The 19,240-nt window shown below is 42.4% G+C and overlaps 1 protein-coding gene across 4 annotated transcripts in view; it reads right to left on the bottom strand.

Annotated features, from left to right (window-relative positions):
* akap6 (A kinase (PRKA) anchor protein 6) overlaps window positions 1-19,240 on the bottom strand; it is a 276,529-nt gene that overhangs the window by 192,232 nt on the left and 65,057 nt on the right. For all 4 annotated transcript variants that reach the window (XM_049596070.1, XM_049596069.1, XM_049596072.1 and 1 more), the window contains 7 exons: window positions 18,298-18,407; window positions 17,620-17,761; window positions 15,983-16,591; window positions 15,409-15,765; window positions 13,316-13,456; window positions 13,023-13,181; window positions 12,655-12,915 (listed from right to left, as the gene is read on the bottom strand). In XM_049596070.1, the coding sequence (XP_049452027.1) occupies window positions 12,655-12,915; window positions 13,023-13,181; window positions 13,316-13,456; window positions 15,409-15,765; window positions 15,983-16,591; window positions 17,620-17,761; window positions 18,298-18,407 (1,779 nt within the window). The remainder of the gene's footprint in view (window positions 1-12,654; window positions 12,916-13,022; window positions 13,182-13,315; window positions 13,457-15,408; window positions 15,766-15,982; window positions 16,592-17,619; window positions 17,762-18,297; window positions 18,408-19,240) is intronic.

Genomic DNA, 19,240 nt, shown 5'->3' with positions numbered 1-19,240 from the left:
CCCACCAGTCCACCCTGTGGTTGTATGACTCCGCCCACCAGTCCAGTGTCTCTGACAGTCTCCATCCATGTCAGTGAAAACATGGATGCTTCACACACAGAAGATCTATACAATCAGCACAGTTTCAAGATTAGAGTCACCAATTCAGTATCTGACCAAATGTCTCCCCTTCTGTTCCTGAGATGACGTTAAAACATGATGATGTCACAGTCAAGCTGACCTTTGACCTTTTGACCTTCATTATTTTACCCTGTTAGACATTAGTGTGAAATTAATTTTAATTAGTGCATAAATTCTTGAGTTATGGACAAAAACATGTTTTGTGAGGTCACAGTGACCTTGACCGTTGACTCATTCTAATCAGTTCATTCTTGAGTTTAATTAGACGTTTGTGCAAAATTTAAAGAAATTCCCTCAAAGTGTTCTTGAGAGTCACGAAACGAGATGGTCACAAGGCACAGCGACCATAACCTTTGACCAGGGTTGGAAATCAGCACCAGCTCCTAGCCAAATGCTAGTATAACATGCAAGTGGCTGCCGGATTTTCTTCACTAACCAGCCAAAAAACACAACGGTAATCTATTGAGTGGCTGGTAAATTTCGGAATCCACCAGCCACAGTGGCTGACAGGCAAAAAAGTTTATTTCTAACCCTGCCTTTGACCACAAAAATCTAATGGGTCCGTCATTGGGTCAGAGTTGATGTTTGTGCCAAAAAAAAGTTCCTTAAAGCATTCTTGAGATATTCTTCTCACAAGAATGATTTGGATGAGGTCACAGTGACCTTGACTTTTGACCACCTAAATCTAATTTTTTTATTGTTGAATCCAACTGGACGTTTGTGCCAAATTTAAAGAAATTGCCCCAAGGAGTATTTGAGATATCCTGTTCAAAAGAATGACTTGGATGAGGTCTAATGGGGCCATTGTTTAGTCCAAGTAGATGTTTGTGCAAAATTAGAAGATATCCCCTTAAGGCGTTCTTGAGATATCCCTTTCGCAAGAATGAGACAGACAGGGTCACGGTAACCATTACCTATGACCTTTGACCACCAAAATCTAATCATTTTATTGTTGAGTCCAAGTGGCTGTTTGTGCCAAATTTGAAGAAAATCCTTCAGGGAGTTCTGGAGATATCCTGTTCACAAGAATGACTTGGATGAGGTCACACTGACCTTGACCTTTGACCACCAAAATCTAATTGGTTCATCATCACTATATCCAAGTGGATGTTTGCGCCAAATCTGAAGACATTCCCAGGAGCATTCCTGACACATCGCATTCAAGAGAATGAGACGGACAGACAATTGAAAACCTGATGCCTCAGTCCACGGCTACATAATAAAAAGTATCTGTCTGTTGTATATTCCACCAGTCTGTGGGTTCAGTCGGCGCTCTGCAGGCGGAGACGCCTCCACAGAGAAAACAAACCACACAAAGGTCAGCGCAGAGCTGCAACCTGAAGTTTATGTAGTCTGGATACCATCCAGCTCCAAAGAGCGCACGAGCAACACAAAGAGACACAGGGAGATAATTTACATAAAACTGAAGACATACAGCAACGTGAGCGCCGAAATTCATTGTTTCCAGTCAGACCTGAAACATCTGGTGTGAATAACAAGTGTAACTGTGACTGCAGATCATCAAGAAGACAATCCTAATATTTTATACATCCAGCCTTGTTTCATATCTTTCACTGAGAGCTATCTAGAAAACTAATGGCAGAGTGAAGGAGGCTGCAGCGAAGAAGGTAAATCTGATGGAAATTACTTGCCACATGTGTGCATCCATCCTTTCACCTCGCCGACAAATCGCTGTATCGAATCTTACGTGTGTGTGTGTGTGTGTGTGTCTTCATATGGGGATAGGTGTGTCTGCTCGCCTGTAATGATGAAACGTGTGTTTGTGCACACCTTATATGCTTCAGTGGTGTCTGTGTGTTTGTGTACAGTTATAAAGTGTGTGTGGGTGTGTGTGTGTGTGTGATAGAAACCTTGACCGATTGAGCGGCAGTATGTTAATTATAACCATGACCCTTAAAAAAATGAAGAAAAAAAAACATCGATATGATTCCGTCCATCTCTCCGCCGCTCGTTATGGAAGAGAGATGGAAATCAAAAGTATTGATGAGACGAGAGGAGGAGGAGGAGAGGAGGAGAGGTGAAGAGAGCCAAGGGAAGGAGATTCAGGTAAGGGAAGGAAAGATGAGAGGAGATGGGACCAGAGGAAAGGAAAGATGACTAGAGGAAAGGAAAGGAAAGGAAAGGAAAGGAAAGGAAAGGAAAGGAAAGGAAATGACAGGACAGGACAGGACAGGAAAGGAAAGGAAAGGAAAGGAAAGGAAAGAGCACTAAGGATGAAGGAGTGAAGGAGGAGAGGAACAGACTGAGATAAAATGAGAAAAGCGGCGAGGAGTCTGAGGACGTGAGATGAGGAGGTTAAACATGAGAAGAGGAGAAACACTGTGAATTAGAGAGAGAAAGAGGAGAGAGGAGGAGGAAGAGGATGTGGGCGTGATCAGCGGCGTTGGTTTGGATATCGACCAGCATGCACTGGGGCTGCTTATGGCTGCTTTGATGTCTCTAAACCAGTGAGGCTCCTGAGGGGCAGAAAGGCCTGCTGGGAGCTGAAACGCCTGATCTGATCCTCTGCCGCCTGGATAACCGCTCTGATATCTGCTTCATCTCTTCCTCCTGTGGTTCGCCTCTTCACCGCCGGATAATTACCGTTCAGCTGACGGGGCTTTCTGAAGGACGATGCTGATCGGTTCGGACTCAAACTCCCGACAGACGATGTTCTGCCTCCATGATTAATATGTTACAGGCGAGAGGTCGGATTCTCGTGCGCCGAGAGTACGAGACAAACACAATATAAAGACAGAACTGCTGCTGGAGCGCGAGCAGCAACGTGTGCTCATAATTTTATAATATTACAACTTCATTATTTCATATCATGGGGAGGAGGGGGGGTGGTACCTTGAAATACTTCAGTGTAGAGCCTCACTGGTGAAACAGCCAGGCGAATACAAAGGGTCAATATGACGACTGTTTATATATGTTATCGGCTGATATGTCACTCTAAGATTTTTGCAGTTATTGATATCAGCCTCAAAAATTCATTCAGTCAGTAGCAGAAAACAACTAAGTACAGTTACTTAAATACTGTACTGAGGTACAATTGTGAGATTCGTACACAGACATGACATGACATGACATGACATGACATGACATGACATGACATAACAAGACGACAAGACAAGATAACACGAGACAAGACATGACATGACATGACATGACAAGACAACACAAGACATGACAAGACAACACAAGACATGACATGACATGACATGACATGACAAGACAACACAAGACAAGACATGACAAGACAAGATAACACAAGACATGACAAGACAAGATAACACAAGACAACACAAGACAAGACAACACAAGACAAGACATGACAAGACGACAAGATAAGGTAACACAAGACAAGACAAGACATGACATGACATGACATGACAAGACAACACAAGACATGACAAGACAACACAAGACATGACATGACATGACATGACATGACATGACATGACATGACAAGACAACACAAGACAAGACATGACAAGACAAGATAACACAAGACATGACATGACATGACATGACATGACATGACAAGCGATGATAAGTTAATTCTTTATTCGTCCCACAGCAGGGACATTTCCCACATTAGAGCAGCAGAGGGACGGAGTGCAAACAGGAAGCATCAGTAGAAAAAAACACAAATCAATATATAAGCAATATGTAAGTACATATCAACAGTCTGAATAACTGATTTCACATTATTGACCGACGGATGTTTTTCAATTTAATTTTAAATTGAATTCTACTTTCACTACATTTTGGAGGCAAATATTGTGCTTTTTATTGAACTACATTTATTTAATAACTAATGTTACTTCACAGAATCAGATGATTAAAACAATATCTTAATCAATAAATAAATTCTTATATATTATTAAAGATTATTATTGATGGATCTACCCAGGCGTGTATACAGTAACTAAAATTAGGTCCACCTTTACCAGCTGCAACACTAAAGCGATGAACACATTAATGCATCAATAATTATAATCCAATAAAAATATATATACTAAATATATACAATGACTTGTACTTTTGGTACTTAAAGTATAATTTGATGCTAATACTTTTATAGTTTTACTTAAAGCTCTAGTGTGTAGGATTCAGGGTCATATTGGTGAATAAAGGAAATAAATTATAATGAGTGTGTTTTCTTTAGTGTATAATCAGCTGAAAATAAGAACTGTGTTTTTGTTACCTCAGAATGAGACGTTTATATCTACACAGGGCTATGTTTCTACAGCAGCCCAGAACAGACAAACCAAACACTGGCTTTAAATGAGGACATTCACGTTTTCACGTCGACCACTGTGGTTAGGAGTGAAACTGCTTTATTCAGTGTTTTTACTAGTTTGAGAATTCCCTTAAAGTCTGAGTTAAGGCTTCCTTGAAATAAAAAACACAACACCCTTAAGTCTTTTCCTTCAGGTTTTCTTAAAATGTTCACATCAGTATTTAAGGTTTTCTCTATATCTTGGTCTTATACTTAAGAAATCCCTTAAAGTTGGTTGAACAGTTGCACAAATAACCTTAAGTTAAGATTTTCCTTAATTTCCAAGTAAAGGCTTCTTTAAAATAAGAATTTTAAAGGAAGGAAGGAATTCTAATGAGAAGAAGTTTAAGCTGGTTGAAATCTGCAATTCATTGCTAGACACCACTAAATCCCCCTAAACCTTACACACTTCTCCTTAAAGTATATTTTAATGCTAATATTTCTGTACTTTTACTTAATTACATGGTTGAATGCAGGACTTTGGGCAGTGTAATTCTGCACTGTGGTACTGTTACTTTTATAAAAGATCTTAAAATATGTAGCTGTTTGTCATGATGACAGACTAAATCAGATTTTGTGCTGCTTTTTTAAAAAACACTCTGTTTATTGTTATTTATTTGTGCTGATGAGACTGAAAACATCTTTATCTTCACGTGAACTTAAAGTCTGCCAAATTCCCAACTTGGTTGCCCAGTAAGAGACAATCAAAGACGTGTCCTGTGAAACATCTTGTTTTCACGCTAGCTGTTAGCTGTGAGGTAACGAATAGCTTGAGGCTAACAGAATCAGTTGGTTTTAATGGGAAATGCTAACAGTTTTTTGATGACTGAAGCAGCTGGTGAAGGCAAAATTATAAATTTTCTGAGCAGAGTTCAACAAACACGTCAGAGGACTGAGGTGAGACAGTTAATTTCCGCAGCAGGTGAAGTTATTGGTTTGACTACGTGAAGGTGTCACACCAAACGCTGCACTGCTGGGCTGAAACGAAGGAACTTGAGGGGAGGAGAGTTTGATTAGAAATTCAGTAGAAATTATTTTTAATAAAAAACACGGAGCCAGTGCAGCTGAGACAGGACTGCAGCTTCCTGCAACTACACTTATATTTTTTGTGCTTTCATTTTCTTTTTATTCCCAGTTTTTATTCATTATTCAAGCTGACGTCAGCGTGATATCTGATAGGAATCCTAATAAACAAACTACCACCTGAAAACTTAAACTTGCTTCCAATAAAAAAAAAGGAAGGAAATAAAGTAAGAAGAGCGGGAAGGACAGAGATGTGAAGACGAAAGATGGAGAGAAAGAAGAAGAGAAAGAGAGACAAGGCCGTTCGTCACACCTGACTGCGTCCCTGAGATCATCGCTGGGAGACCCCTCCACCACCAGCTGTCTGTTGCCGTGGGGATAAAGCCGGCTCCTAAGCCCCACGATGTTTACGTTTAACATATTCATATATGCACATTACACACACACTGACCTGTCTGCTCGACTGTATTACTCACTGCATCTCTGTGACAGAATGTCGCTGTACGAGACTTATATTGTAAAATCTTACAATTTAAAAACCTATTTGACTCATTCTCAAAATAAACGCAGCAGGTTCCAGTGTCTTCTTGTAACAGTGGACAATTTTGCAGCTTTGCTTCAACTAAAAACGCTGAAAAGATTCAAAACTGTGAGAGAAAATATCTTTCTGCTTTTTAAAATTCTGTTAAATCTGTATTTTATATGTTTAAGTTTTTAAATTGCCACCAGCTATCAGCAGTGAAATCATAAAGTATTTACTGGGGCAGTGTTTCCTCAGACTCAGACTTTTGGACTCCACTGTCTGAAAACAAATGTACTTTCTGCATCTCAACTTGCTGCCTGTCAGCTTTACCTTCTCCTTAACCTGTTTATCTATAGAAACACCTCCTCCTCCTCCTCCTCCTCCTCCATCTTTCTCTTATTTTCCTATTCTCTCTGCTGTCGGTGGGCGTCCCTGCCCCCCCACCGGGCCAATCAGACGAGTGTTGATCTGAGTCTGTTGTCTGTCTGTCTCCCACTGCTCGCAGATAGGCCGGCGTGCCGCAGAGCCGCCAAACACACAGACACCTCACACTGAGGACGCCGACGCTGGCCCAGACAGCACATACAATGTGATCACATGACGTGTAGGACACTTATCTAACTGATGGACTGTTTGTCTCTCCGTCTGTCTGCTTTTTTCCTCACTTGTGTTTTCAGGACATTTCAGTGCACTTCAGGAGCCACATCCCACACAGCTCAATTAGGAGAGTCGGGTTCTGCCTATATGTTTATTTCCTGCGTCTGTCTCATAAACTTTCATGAAACAAGCCGCGGAGTTACGTGATGTGGACACAGATTATGTGAGGGGATGAGGAGGAGGTCAAGGTCAAGATGGGGAGGAAGAAGTACGGGATAAAATATTCAAGTCCAGCAGCAAAGGCAGAATTCACAACTAGGAAACAGAGAGGAAAAAACAGGAAATAGTAAATGTTTCTGATAATGTTTTAGGTTTGTTTCACACAGCGCAGTTTAACTTGTGAATTAGACAATGAAAGTGTTGGGGGGGGGGGGGGGGGGTGTTAAACAATCATCTGTGCAGCACAGCAGTTGTGAAAGAAGCAGTTAATGCCTGGTTCACACTACACAACATTTCGATGTCACATTACGTGATAGTGGAGTCAAAATCGTGCAGCACCATACGCAAACATACAAGTCACTGAATCCGCCACAACAAGTTCCTGCAAATGTTTCACAATAAAAGCCTTTTTAGAAAATGGAGGGATTCTCTCAGCTGAAGTTATAATGGGCCTTTAATTTTAAACATACAGGAAGGGTTGAGTTTGAAAGGAGGGCACCAAAGCAACAGGACTGAGACCTTCTTGAAGATGTGGTCTCCGTCTGGTTCCAAAGGAACTCTGGTGCGGTTGGTTTGTGGTGAGAAGGTGTTCCGACCTGGATGTGAAGCAACTGCAGTCACATGACACAGTGTTTGGGTTAAACATGAGCATGTTACAGTCCTGGAGGATTATTAATGTGCACCTCCTCCTGTACTGCCTTAATATGCACATTCAGCACATCCAATGCATCAAAACATTGTTTTCTAGTTGGAGCCGCGTTTGCCTCGTTTTCAAACTGTATGCTTTGACTAAAATGAACAATGACAGCAATATAGTCCACGATGAGCAGCGCTAAAATCAACCTGCGTAGTTGTCCCTCCATTGTGACATTAGAAAGTGTCACATTTATCTTGCAAGTGTACTCTTCTTCAACGTTTGCTTTACTTCCTGGATTTTTCCCACATGGAAATTCTGACCAATCAAGAGCAGCTTTCTCACACAAGGCATTTGATCTGGTCCTCTTGTAAATGCTGCCGTGAGAACACCAACCAACTCTAGGCAATTATACAACTTTGGAACAACATGAGTCCCTGATTCAGACCAGAGGAGACCACTCGAGGGCTGACAGCAGCCTGACACTTGTAACTGGAGCTAAGCAGCACCTTTACCAGATTTTCCACTTATTTCCTTTTTGTGTAAAGAAGAATTAAATCTAGAATCAACTGATACTATAATACTGTGACTGTGCATATGATTTATGAACTCAAAATAGACAATGACAAGGTTTTCACTTCACTACCAGTTCAGTGTAACGGCTAAATCCAGTCCACATCAGGCTTCATCTCTGCTCTTTCTTCCAGCACAAAACACTGGTTTGTAAATGGACCCAGTCGTTGTGCAGGTGAAAATAAAATGTCTTTACCCATCCTGATTTATTTTACTGACAACACAGCTAAAATGAGATTCTATTATATTCTACTCTGTTTTTCTCCACCATAACCAAATCCACTGAGCCCCGACAACAAACACAACCGAATCCTTCTCCCCCGAGGAGACGACACTTCCTGGACAGATTTGATTCATCGTGATCTTTCCACAGCCTCTCTTCCCTGGACAGATGATTTTTTCCGTTCTGGTTTATTCTACTCTGTTGTATTCAGTAGAGACTCTCTGCGGAGAGGCAGAATGTCATCCTCCACACTGAGACTCTTCTTCTCCTCTCTTCACTTCCTCAATTAGGCAGCTCATCCATCGCCATGATTACATGCTGCTAATTAAGCAGCTAATCAGCTAATTACCCAGGAGCAGAGAGGAACGAGGAGCGTGTGTGTGTGTGTGTGTGTATGTGTGTTAACACGAGGTGCCATGTGTGAGCCAGCAGAGCATAATTCATGGTAGGTTTTCTTTTATATTTCAGGATTTGGGGAGGTGTTTTTTGGAATGAGTGTTTATTTCTGTAATCCTGTTGGGAATAAATATTTCACACGATAGCAATTAAAGAGTCTTGCCAGCTACGATGCTCCGAATCTGTAAGATGCATGCGTTCATATACATCAACTCCAAACTCAATACTTTACATTTATGGCATTGTACTGAGGCTCACATGAGCACAGAGCTGAAACACTGAGCGCCAGAGGGGGTCTGAATGATTCAGGGGAAGCTGCACAGGGCCCTGAACGTGCCGGGGATTATAGATACTTATTGTGTCTGAGACGTTCAGGGCACGCCACAAGGGCGAGGGAAAAATTTCTACCAGCATCAGACTAATCAGAGAAGCTGCTTTTTACAAGGGAAACTGATTCTTAAGCTTGTAGTCTGTACCCAGAGCTGCTTCTGCTGCTGGGCATGCCTCACACTGACGTCTGATTTTACACATCAGGATAAAAGACTATTGTCTGAAAATGACTACTGTTCTATTATGATATATATTGCCAGCAAATATCACAATATAAAACATGTGTTTTCTGTTTAAAAAGTGAAGTGAAGTCACAATAAACGTCATAATTTTATCCTATTAAGCCCCGTTTCCACCAAGCAGTCTGGTACAGTTCAGTTCAGTACGTTTTTTTCTGTTCCCACAGTGAAAAGTTGTGGATGGTCCCAACAGAAGCGTTCCTTAGCGTCCCCATGTTTGGTCCCCCCTCTGTTGGGGTACCTAGCACACAGATCTGGTACTAAAAGGTGGAGCTGTGAACACTGCAGTCTGATTGGTCAGTAGAGGACGGCTGGTTGTGGCTGGTTTTAAGCAACCACTGTTGATACTGTGGAGAGTTTTATTAGTAAACTGTAACTATAAAATGAAAGGATGTTCTGCTGCCTCTCACAGCAGCTGGAGTCTGAGAAAAAAATAACTTCATTCACTGGGCCGACTGCCGGCAACTTTTAAGGTGGAACGTTAACTTGTAATGTTACTCAATGCATGAGTTGATGACGTGAATCCATCAGCACACCTTAAATTTCACTGTGACAACTTTGACCATCACTTTAGTTTTTATATGACACACACTTTTAGTAATGACTTTAAAAATATAGATTCATTTGGAGCGGATTATGTGAAGGTCATATATTCTAATCCTCACTTCCTGTGGGCTACAGCAACACTAAACCCCTGAGCTTGCCTGAGAAGGACTAAATGCACAAAGCTGCTATTTTGAAATATCCCATGGAGAGAGACTCTCACTGCAGCCTGTTCTATTTTGTTGTGAAAATGTGGGCGTGCAGCCTCGTTCTGTGGACGATAAACCAGGTGCAGACTTCCATCTGTGTCACCGCTGATGAGGAAATACAGCGAGTGCTGGACGGAGCAGTGAGTGACAACAACCCCGCCCACATTTAAGAGGACTGTCTGAACAGACCGAGGGTCTAGGTACCATGTCTGAAGGGTCACTGCTGGTTCCAGAGGTGCTGGACTGAAAGGGTTTGGTAGAGACGGGGCTTTATAGATTCATATAAATTTTGGCATAATTAGCATACAAACTCTTGAGTTATGGCCAAAACATAATTTTGTGAGGTCACACTGACCTTGAACTTTGACCACAAATCAGTTTATTCTTCAGTCAAAGTGGACATTTGTGTCAAATTTAAAGAAATTTCCTTCAGACAAATGCAAGGTCACAGTGACCTTGACCTTTGACGTAATGGGACGTTATAAATGACATTTTAGGGCATGTGTGCAGTAATCTGGAGTGGAACACGTTTCAAAAGTAAACCCTCCCAACACTGCCAATGTCATTCTAAGCATTATACTGGGCAATAATTTTACAGGTGGATTTAACTGAAAAGGCTCTAATTAAACTAACACTATACTACAAGTACACAATGCGTCTTTATTCACGTCAAAGCCTCAAGAATACTTGTTTCTGATTGGCTGGTCAATGTCACGATAAGGTGCTTTGATATTTTAATAAATAATGGATTCATCTAAGCAGTCTCTGCTATCATACATCAGAGCACCTAAAACGTTTTATCTCTTCCTTATTGGAAAGGTGGAGCCATAAAAAAAAAACCTTGGGTGTGAAAATATCTCCACTCTCATCATGACGTAACTTTAATGAGGAGTTGGATCAGGCAGATAAAGAATGTGAACGAGTCAGCTGAGATTCCCCACACGGACTTCTGTTTGTCCGACCGCTTTAAAAAGGGATCGAAATATTTCCACAGCACAAAAGGTAGAGAGACAGAGAGGAAGAGCCGGGGACAGCTTTGACATTTCATCAGTCAAATCATCGTTAATTATGAATCCTAATGAGGCCGGTCTGATTTGAATTTGGGAATATGGAGGACACAGTTTGATGAGGGGATCAAACTCGCTACCTTCCGGGTCACTGATCCCAGTTCCAAGGACGTCCCCTCCCAGTTTCACTGACTGATCGCGGCGTATCCTCACCATCCTCACTGATAGTCTTATTAGAGTGGTCTGATTCAGTCTCTGGGCTCCTGACCCGCCGCACACCAGATGAGACAGATATGTTGAACTTCATTGATCCCCGAGGGGAAACTGGGATGTTACAGCAGCAAAGTAAAATGTTGCCGGGGGAGTAAAGAACATTCAGAATTAGAATATTAAGGCAATAAAGGAGAGGGAGAGTGAAATAAACCTGAATAAAATAAAACAATAAAAAAAATTAGAGAAAGCGGCAGAGCTTCTTTATAGCGCTAATTAAACGAGCAGCCATGAGGAGAATGAATCCCCAGAGCTATTGACATTTCGCCATATTCAATATGACAGATATGACTGATTAGTTCACCGGGCAGCCTCATCAATAATCCGCCTGCCAATCAAACGTGACCTTTAGAAGGGAGGTGATGAATTAACGGGGCCACGGGACGATCCGATACCAGCCCTCCAATCCATCAAGACGGCTGCAGTGGAGGGAGAGGAGCACCAGCGTTGTGGTGGTTTCGGTTCAACTTGTCGTCCTTTGAAAGTGAAAGTGCAGAGATTTGTCTTGTGGTTCTGCTGCAGGAACTTAACCAATGCAGCCACAACAGATACAAAGTTGGAGAGCAGGAGAAGCAGTCATGGAGCGCAGGGTGGGAATGTTGTGGTGGGTTTGGAGGGGGTTTGCGGTGCGTTCCCAGGTCTGTATTTGTATAAATCAGACTACATTCAACCTTACACAAGTGAGGGCGTCCAGCAAAATAAACCTGGCTCACGAAACTTGGACCAACCCAGCTGGCTACTAACATCTTTAGACACTGATATTTGGTTAAAGTTAGGTTATGCAAGGGGGCCTATAGCGCAACAGGTGGAACAAAATGTACTTTTCAGAGCTTGTTGAATCCCCATTAATTTCATATTTGAACATTTACAATTTGATTTTAATGCAAAACGCTAAGAAATTATCACTGATAGACTAAAGAGTAAAATGGAAAAAGTTTAGTCGTGCCATTGCCTGTTTCTATTTCTAGGCATATATATTTTGGAGGATTGTTTAGACAGAATAGCAGAAAGTTTATGAGCAGGCTGCCATGTTGTTTCCTGTTTCAAACGGCGAGCAGGGAACCAGGGACTGTCCAACTATCAGAGCGTTTATCTCACCAGGTGCTTTCTACGATAGGGTTTGTCACCTCGGTGAACCCTTCAAGCAGCCAGTGCGTCTGCTACTGTCCTCGCTGGATCTGGTGGAAATGTAGCCTAGCGTAACACCAAAAACACCCCACACGGCAACAGTGAAGTGCATTCAGTTTGGAGCTCTTGTTGTCTGTAGAAGAGGCAGAATAACTCACTTGAAATAAAGACGACCTCTACAAGTGTCAGAAAAAACTATTACATTTTGATGAAGTGAAATAAACCTTCAGGTAAAACATGAAAGTTTCCTTGGAGAAAGAAAGACACCTAAAACACTGACGGACATATGAAAGCAGGGACAGAGTCAGACAGACAAGAAGACTGTTCCATACCTCTATCTTCTTCCAGATGGCGGGATCATTGTCTTGATTCTGAATGTCCTCCAGCAGCTGGTGCACCAGGGACGCACCTCCACGCATGTCCACCGGGGGCGTTATCAGCTGCAGGCGACGGTCTGCAGACCTCCGTCCCTCGTCCTCTTCAGACTGCAGGTCGCTTAACGGACCGGACTCAATGCTTTCGTCCAATGAGGGAGCAATGTCACTGGAGGAGGTGGAGCTAAAGCGGCTGACCAGGTTTCGTCTGTAAGGAAGCTGAGAGGGCGAGGCAGAGAACGTCTTGAGAAGATATTCAGGATCAGGAAATTTTTTTCAGCCTTTATGGAGTCAAAAACATGCAAAGATGAAATATGCTAATATACCAGTGGTGGCAGAAGAGAAGGCATGTCGTCCCCGCTCTCTCCTACGCTGCTCATGTTGTCCGCGCTCTCCCCGACGTCCCAGTCTGGGTTGAGCTCTGTCAAATCCCAGTCATCCACATCCTGCAAAGCATCCTGGGTAGAGTCACAGCCACTGGGCCTCTGCAGGACAAAATGGAGGTGGTCTTTCTTTGTCATTTATGTGCATTAACTCAGGTTAAGATTCATCACATGGTTATCTTTATATATGTTCAGGATAAGAAACACATCAAAGTTAATCTTTAGTGTGGACTAACCAGTGGGATGGACTGAGCCAGACTCTCCAGCTTCATCGCGAGCATCTCTGTCTTACGGAGCTGAGCAGGTAGGGCCAGGAACTCCTCTGACCCATACCAGTGTTCTCTGTCTGGGCTGGCTTTTGATGAAACCTGGGCGTCCTGCCGGAGGAGAGGGGACGATCAAAACATTTCATGTTGAAACATCTGATTCAAACTGAAAATGGCTGCACACACAGTCAAAATGAGTGCTGTTTTTATCGGGCAGTAAACACATGCTTGTGCTGCTTCTTTGACAACCAGCATCTTAATTTATCCAGTTTGCATCAGTTTCTCTGTCACATTTCTACTCTTCATTACTAATTCTTTGATCCATTAGGGCTGCGCAAAAATGCAAAAAAATTGTTGTGACAGATACAGCAATTACAATATGAGTCTCCAATTTAGAGGGGATGGTATTTTTTTTGTTTTTATTTTCAATGAAAAAATGGGGTCTGCAGCAAACAAGCATCTTTCCTCATGTCTGGAATATGATTTGTAGGCCAGGGCAACTCTGCAGCACCACAATGCTTCACTTGTTTGTGATGCATTTTATCTTTCTCAGAACATTGCAGCTCCTGTGATTTGGAAATTGGGATTTTGATTGATTGTGCCTCAAACACATTGTTCTCGATTTAAAAGTCTTATTTTATGTCACTAAAGGTCTTTTAGATTTCTAACAAAATCTTCTGATACTGTGAATATTTCACTAATTGGGATTTTCATCATTTTTTCACATCATTTTTGTGCAAAACACTTTCATGCTGAGTTTTGAAGCTAAGCATAGTGTTTATTTTTAATAACAAGCCAAGAGTCCTCACTCGGGCAGTGTGCAGTAAATGATTCACCTCCTTGCCTGACCATGGTGGTTACAATTCTCTGTTGGTATTCTAAGTTTCTTCAAACCATGGATACCTTACATTTATACGTTATTATGAAGCAAATAGGTAAAACTGCATGTTTCACCTCGTAGTGGTCCTGTAAAATTCCCCTAAATTCACCTAAAACACTAAAAGCTGTTGTTGTACCATTGTTAGTACATGTTTTTCCCCTTAATGGGTTAAAAACTGCTGTGGAGCCTCTAATTGTCATTTACCACGAGACCCAAAAGCCTCTGCTGATCACTGACATCATGAGTAGCTTGACACTACAGGAACTCGAGTGACGTTGGTTCCTTCAGCTCAGGTCCTGGTTGGCTATCGAGGCCGCAGCAACAGCACTGGAAGCTCCTCTTGGCTCAGTGAGGTCACAGTGGAAAGCCTGAGTTTGACTCCAACATGGCAGCAACAGGTCCCTAAAAACATCCATGTCTGCTGCCTAAAAGTTTGCTGGAAACACAGTGCACACTGCAGCTTGGCAGCGTCTCACCTAAGTGATGTGCCATTTACCATCTCCCCCACCTCCTGATGACAAAGTCAGCTCATACACTACGTCAGTTTAGAAATTATATGATATGTATAAAAGGTACATAATCGTGTTTGTGGTTTGCAGAAACAAATAACACCAACATTTTCTTCTGGTGACAGACTGTTGTTTTGACTGATTTTTTTTGTTGAACTGTCTGCATGAACAGCTGCTGCAGAAATCAGTTTTCTGTTTGCATCACTGCCTCCATCCTACACAGGACAATATGTATAACAATATTCATAACAGATCTGCATTGACAATTTATGGATAATGTTTCTTGTGGGCTGAATATGAGGCACGACAATGTGCAAACATTTTCAAGCTGACTGTGATTTAGAAAGAAAAATCTGCAAACAGCCAAATATGCACAGTTTTAAAATTCAGATTTTATTTTTGGCAAACGCCGTTTTGTCTTCTGTGCACTTGGAAACATTTGTAATAGTTCATACACATAGTTTCATAAATGAGGCCCCTGATGTGGTCACTTGCAGATTGTTATGCAGACTAAGTTTTTAAAATGTTTCTGCTGTCTGAATTCAGAATGAGTTTGTGGATCCCTGTCCGTCTACTTCCTGTGTCTGTCTCACACGAATCCTCACAGAAACACACTTTTAACACATCCTCAATTCTCTAAACTTCTCTCCTCAACAAAACTAAAAAGCGCTCACCTTCTGCCCCTGGCGCTTCACGATCCAAACCGCCGTCTTGCCAGGCCGTGGTCGGGGGTCTGACTCCTCTCCGGACGCCTCCAGGTCTGAGGAGAGGAACTGCTCCCTCATGGGGGAGGGCAACGAGGAGTCAGAGTCCCCCTCACTGTGTGCATGTGTCTCCTTCTGCGTCCTCTCCATTTGTTTTGATATTTCATTCTGAGACACCGGAGCTTGGAGAGGCGGGGGGGCACTGGTGGGGGATCTGACCCCAGATGGGCTCCTCGGGTCGGTCAGCGGTCTCTGGATGCTCCCCTGCGAGCGTCCTCCCTGCCTGGAGCTCACATTGTTTCTCTGGAGGTTGCGCCCGTTCATGACCTGCCAAGTTAAAATGGAGTCCGGTTGAGATGCAATCGATACCAGACCTTAGCACTGGGGAGTCAAATATCTACACCCAACATCATCGTGTTATTTACACAAACTAATTACAAATGCCAGGGTTTCAAAGTGGGCAAATAAGTTTCTGTTGCACCCAGTTTTTGTATCTAAAGGTCTCATCTATGTGAAAAAATAAAGACAAGTACAGAAAACAAACCTGCAGACTCTCGTAGGACTGTGAAACATTTTCTGGATAAACCGAGTCCAGTTCCAACCAGAACTTGGAGCGGTCTGGAGGATCCATGAGAGACGGGGTGCTCCGACTCAGCTCGGCCTGGAATTGGAGCCCAGGGAGCGGGCTGACCTTCCTCAGTCCTCCCCTCCTGTCCTCCACCCTGGTTCCTCCGTCCGAGAACAGAGCGGCTCTCTTGGGAAGTGATGGCTGTGTGGGCGACACCTCGGTGCTGTGGCTCACACCCTGCAGAGGGCGCTTCGCACTTTCACTGTGGCTGGGGATACTGGGTAATATTGACGGAGAATGGTTGTGGTTTGTTGAGTCAGCGGGCGTGGCGAGTTCAGGTAAACTGTTATGGAGTTCGTGATTCGAGAGGCAGGGTCCTTCGCCTTCTGGGCCTTGGGTTTGATCGAGTTCCTGAGGGGGTTCCTCGCTGTCCTGCTCAGTTTCCTGGGCCTCAGGCTCGTCACTGGGGCTGTAATCACTCAACTCAAAGGCGGTGATGCCACAGTCTAATGAGAAGTAGTCCTGGCTGCAGCGAATGGTCAGCTGACCGCAGTCGTCCACCTCTGTCAGAGCGTCCAGGCGAGTCTGGAGAGGAAGAATTAATCATGTTAATATCTGGTGGCTGATGGTTTAAGTCAAAGCGGTCCAAGAAAGATGATTTTTATTTGTCTTCATTTAACTTTTGTTTAAGCAGGAGTTAAATATTCATTGAGGTTAAAACTTTTTCTTTCAAGAGTGTCTGGCTGAGACAGGCAGAAGACAAAAAACATTTAACAATTTAAAATGAAAATGAGTAACAAATGACAGAATCATAAGGTATCAAACAACATGTAAAACATATACATGTAGATTTGCCTGCTCCCAAGTCATTTATAATTACTTTAAAGGCGTTTAATGAGACCAGCTCCCAAAATTCAGGTAATTTTGTAACTGATTCCAAACCAACGGAGCTGCATGTAAACATCATTTTGCCCAGTTTGGTACAGACTTAAGTGACAGTTAGGAAGAATCAGTCATATTTGTTTTGTGGGATGTACTTTTGCAAAAAGCAGTCCAAGAACTGCCTTATGAATAAGAATATGCCGACGGTTAAGTAAACAGGTGGACAGAGCATACACAGAGCAATGCAAATCCAGCATGCATAGGCATTGTGAAGAGGCATGTACGCATATAGCATGGCCATAGTCCAGCACAGATATAAAGGTGGCAGCAACAAGTCTCCTTTTGACTCTTAACAAGGCTCCACATGCATCATCCAACAGCATGTGGCCAAATCAGGTGCTTCTCAGGGTTTCCAAGGGAGAAGAAAGGACTGATCAATTTACAGCCTTTAATAGCGCAAACAGACCAATGTTCAAACCACTGTGTCTCCATCAGAGTCAAAACACCTTTTAGATCACAAGGAGACTTGTTGCTGCCACCTTTATGTCTGTATTTCTGACAGCAACAGAAACATGAAAATAGAGAAATAAAAATAGAACTGTCAGTTCCTCTGATAATAAAGATTCAGTTCAGAACACTGTGATGGTGCCGAGGAGTTCACCGTAACAAAACAGTGATTTGCTGTGAGAGGCTTGTTGTGATGTAAACAACACAATGTTGTGTGTTGTTACCTGGTGCTGGTCCTGGCTGAAGGCCTGCAGGATGTCAGTCTGGCGTGTGTAGTTCCCGTTGGAGTCCTGCAGGCCCTGCAGCAGACGCTCCTTCAGAACCAGAACTGAGACTCTCAGCTGGTGCCACAGCAGCTGCACCGTCCTGAACCACACCAGACACAACCAGCTTTACTGTGCAGTCATTAAATGTTAATAAATAAATCAAATATCAAGCCTGACGAATGTGAGACTGTGTGCAGTGATATGGATCTCTAGGTTTGACTTTATAAGTTGTTGCTTTACGTATTCACTGCATGTTTCATCTCTTTTTTGATAGCATAAAGATTATTATTTGTTATCCTTGTTTTTTAACTTATAAGTGAGCACTTATTAAAATCATAATTGGCATGCATTCACAGTCAGTTATTTCCTTACTGGTGTGATAACAAGCAGCTGGGAATCTTTTAGATGTACGGTGCATAACTTTAGAAATTGCTGATAAAAGTTAGAATTTGAATGTTTCATTAATTTACAAAATAAAGAATAAACATCATAACAGTCTAGTGTTTCTTTAAGAGGATTTTCTGCGGTAACACTAAACCTACAAGAAACTATGCAACAGGAAAAAAAAAACTAAAGTATCACAGAAGCACCATTAAAAACTGAAAGTATGACTTTTCTCATCTTGTCAGGACTCACCTGATGTCAACGATGATGTTGACGGAGTAGGACAGTAGTTTCAGGGAGAACTCTGTCTCCAGCAGGGCATGAATCTGCTCCACATGGTCTGAGATGTCCTCACAGACGTCCTGAAGTCACACACAGACAGATGCACGTTAGCAAAAATAGAAAATACAAAATAAAGTCTTACAGGCTTACTAAGTGACCAAACGCACATATAAAGTCAGTAACAGTATAAATCTTTAGGAACCTGTAGAGAACAAAAACATCCTCAGAGTGCGACAGCAGGAGAAAAAGCAGAACTGAGGACGTCATGCCTCCAGTTTTAAACGTGAGTCAGTTTCATGTGGGATCAGTTCCATGTTCATGTGTGAAAACATGGACAACACGTCAGTCAGGGATCAACTCTGCCTCCATAAAAACACTTATATCTGAGTGATATTACTGAACTAAATTAAGATGCTTTAAACTCACACAGACAGACAGACAGACAGACAGACAGATGGACTCCAGCAGGGAAGCACTTAGCAAAAATATCAGCAGTGTCATTAAGTTTGATGTTGTAAAAAGATCACAGTCGGGGTGGACAGGAGTTAAAATGAGAGAGCTCAATTATTTTTCCCACTTTTATTTATTCCATTTCTAAAACTCACAGTAACAGTGTTAAATTTAAAGTGCTGATAAAAAAAACCTTACAAACACACAATGAAGACACACTGTTGGTGCACAGTCACTGTGACTCAGCAGCGTCACGCAGTGAGGATTGCAGATTGCAACCAGCTGAAACTTCTCCTGGTTAGAATTCCTTCAGTGTTCATTGTTCTGGAGGTTTTTACCAGGAGCTGAATTATCCACAGAGGCCTCTTCCTCTACCAAACAAACAGACCAGCTGATTAAAACTGGTTAAAACAAAAATGTGAATGTCCCTCTCTAGAGCCAGTGTTTGGTTTGTCCATTCTGG

Source organism: Epinephelus fuscoguttatus, linkage group LG14, assembly GCF_011397635.1.
Source record: "Epinephelus fuscoguttatus linkage group LG14, E.fuscoguttatus.final_Chr_v1".
Classification (NCBI taxonomy): Eukaryota; Metazoa; Chordata; class Actinopteri; order Perciformes; family Serranidae; genus Epinephelus; species Epinephelus fuscoguttatus.
This window is presented reverse-complemented; position numbering and strand designations above follow the sequence as displayed.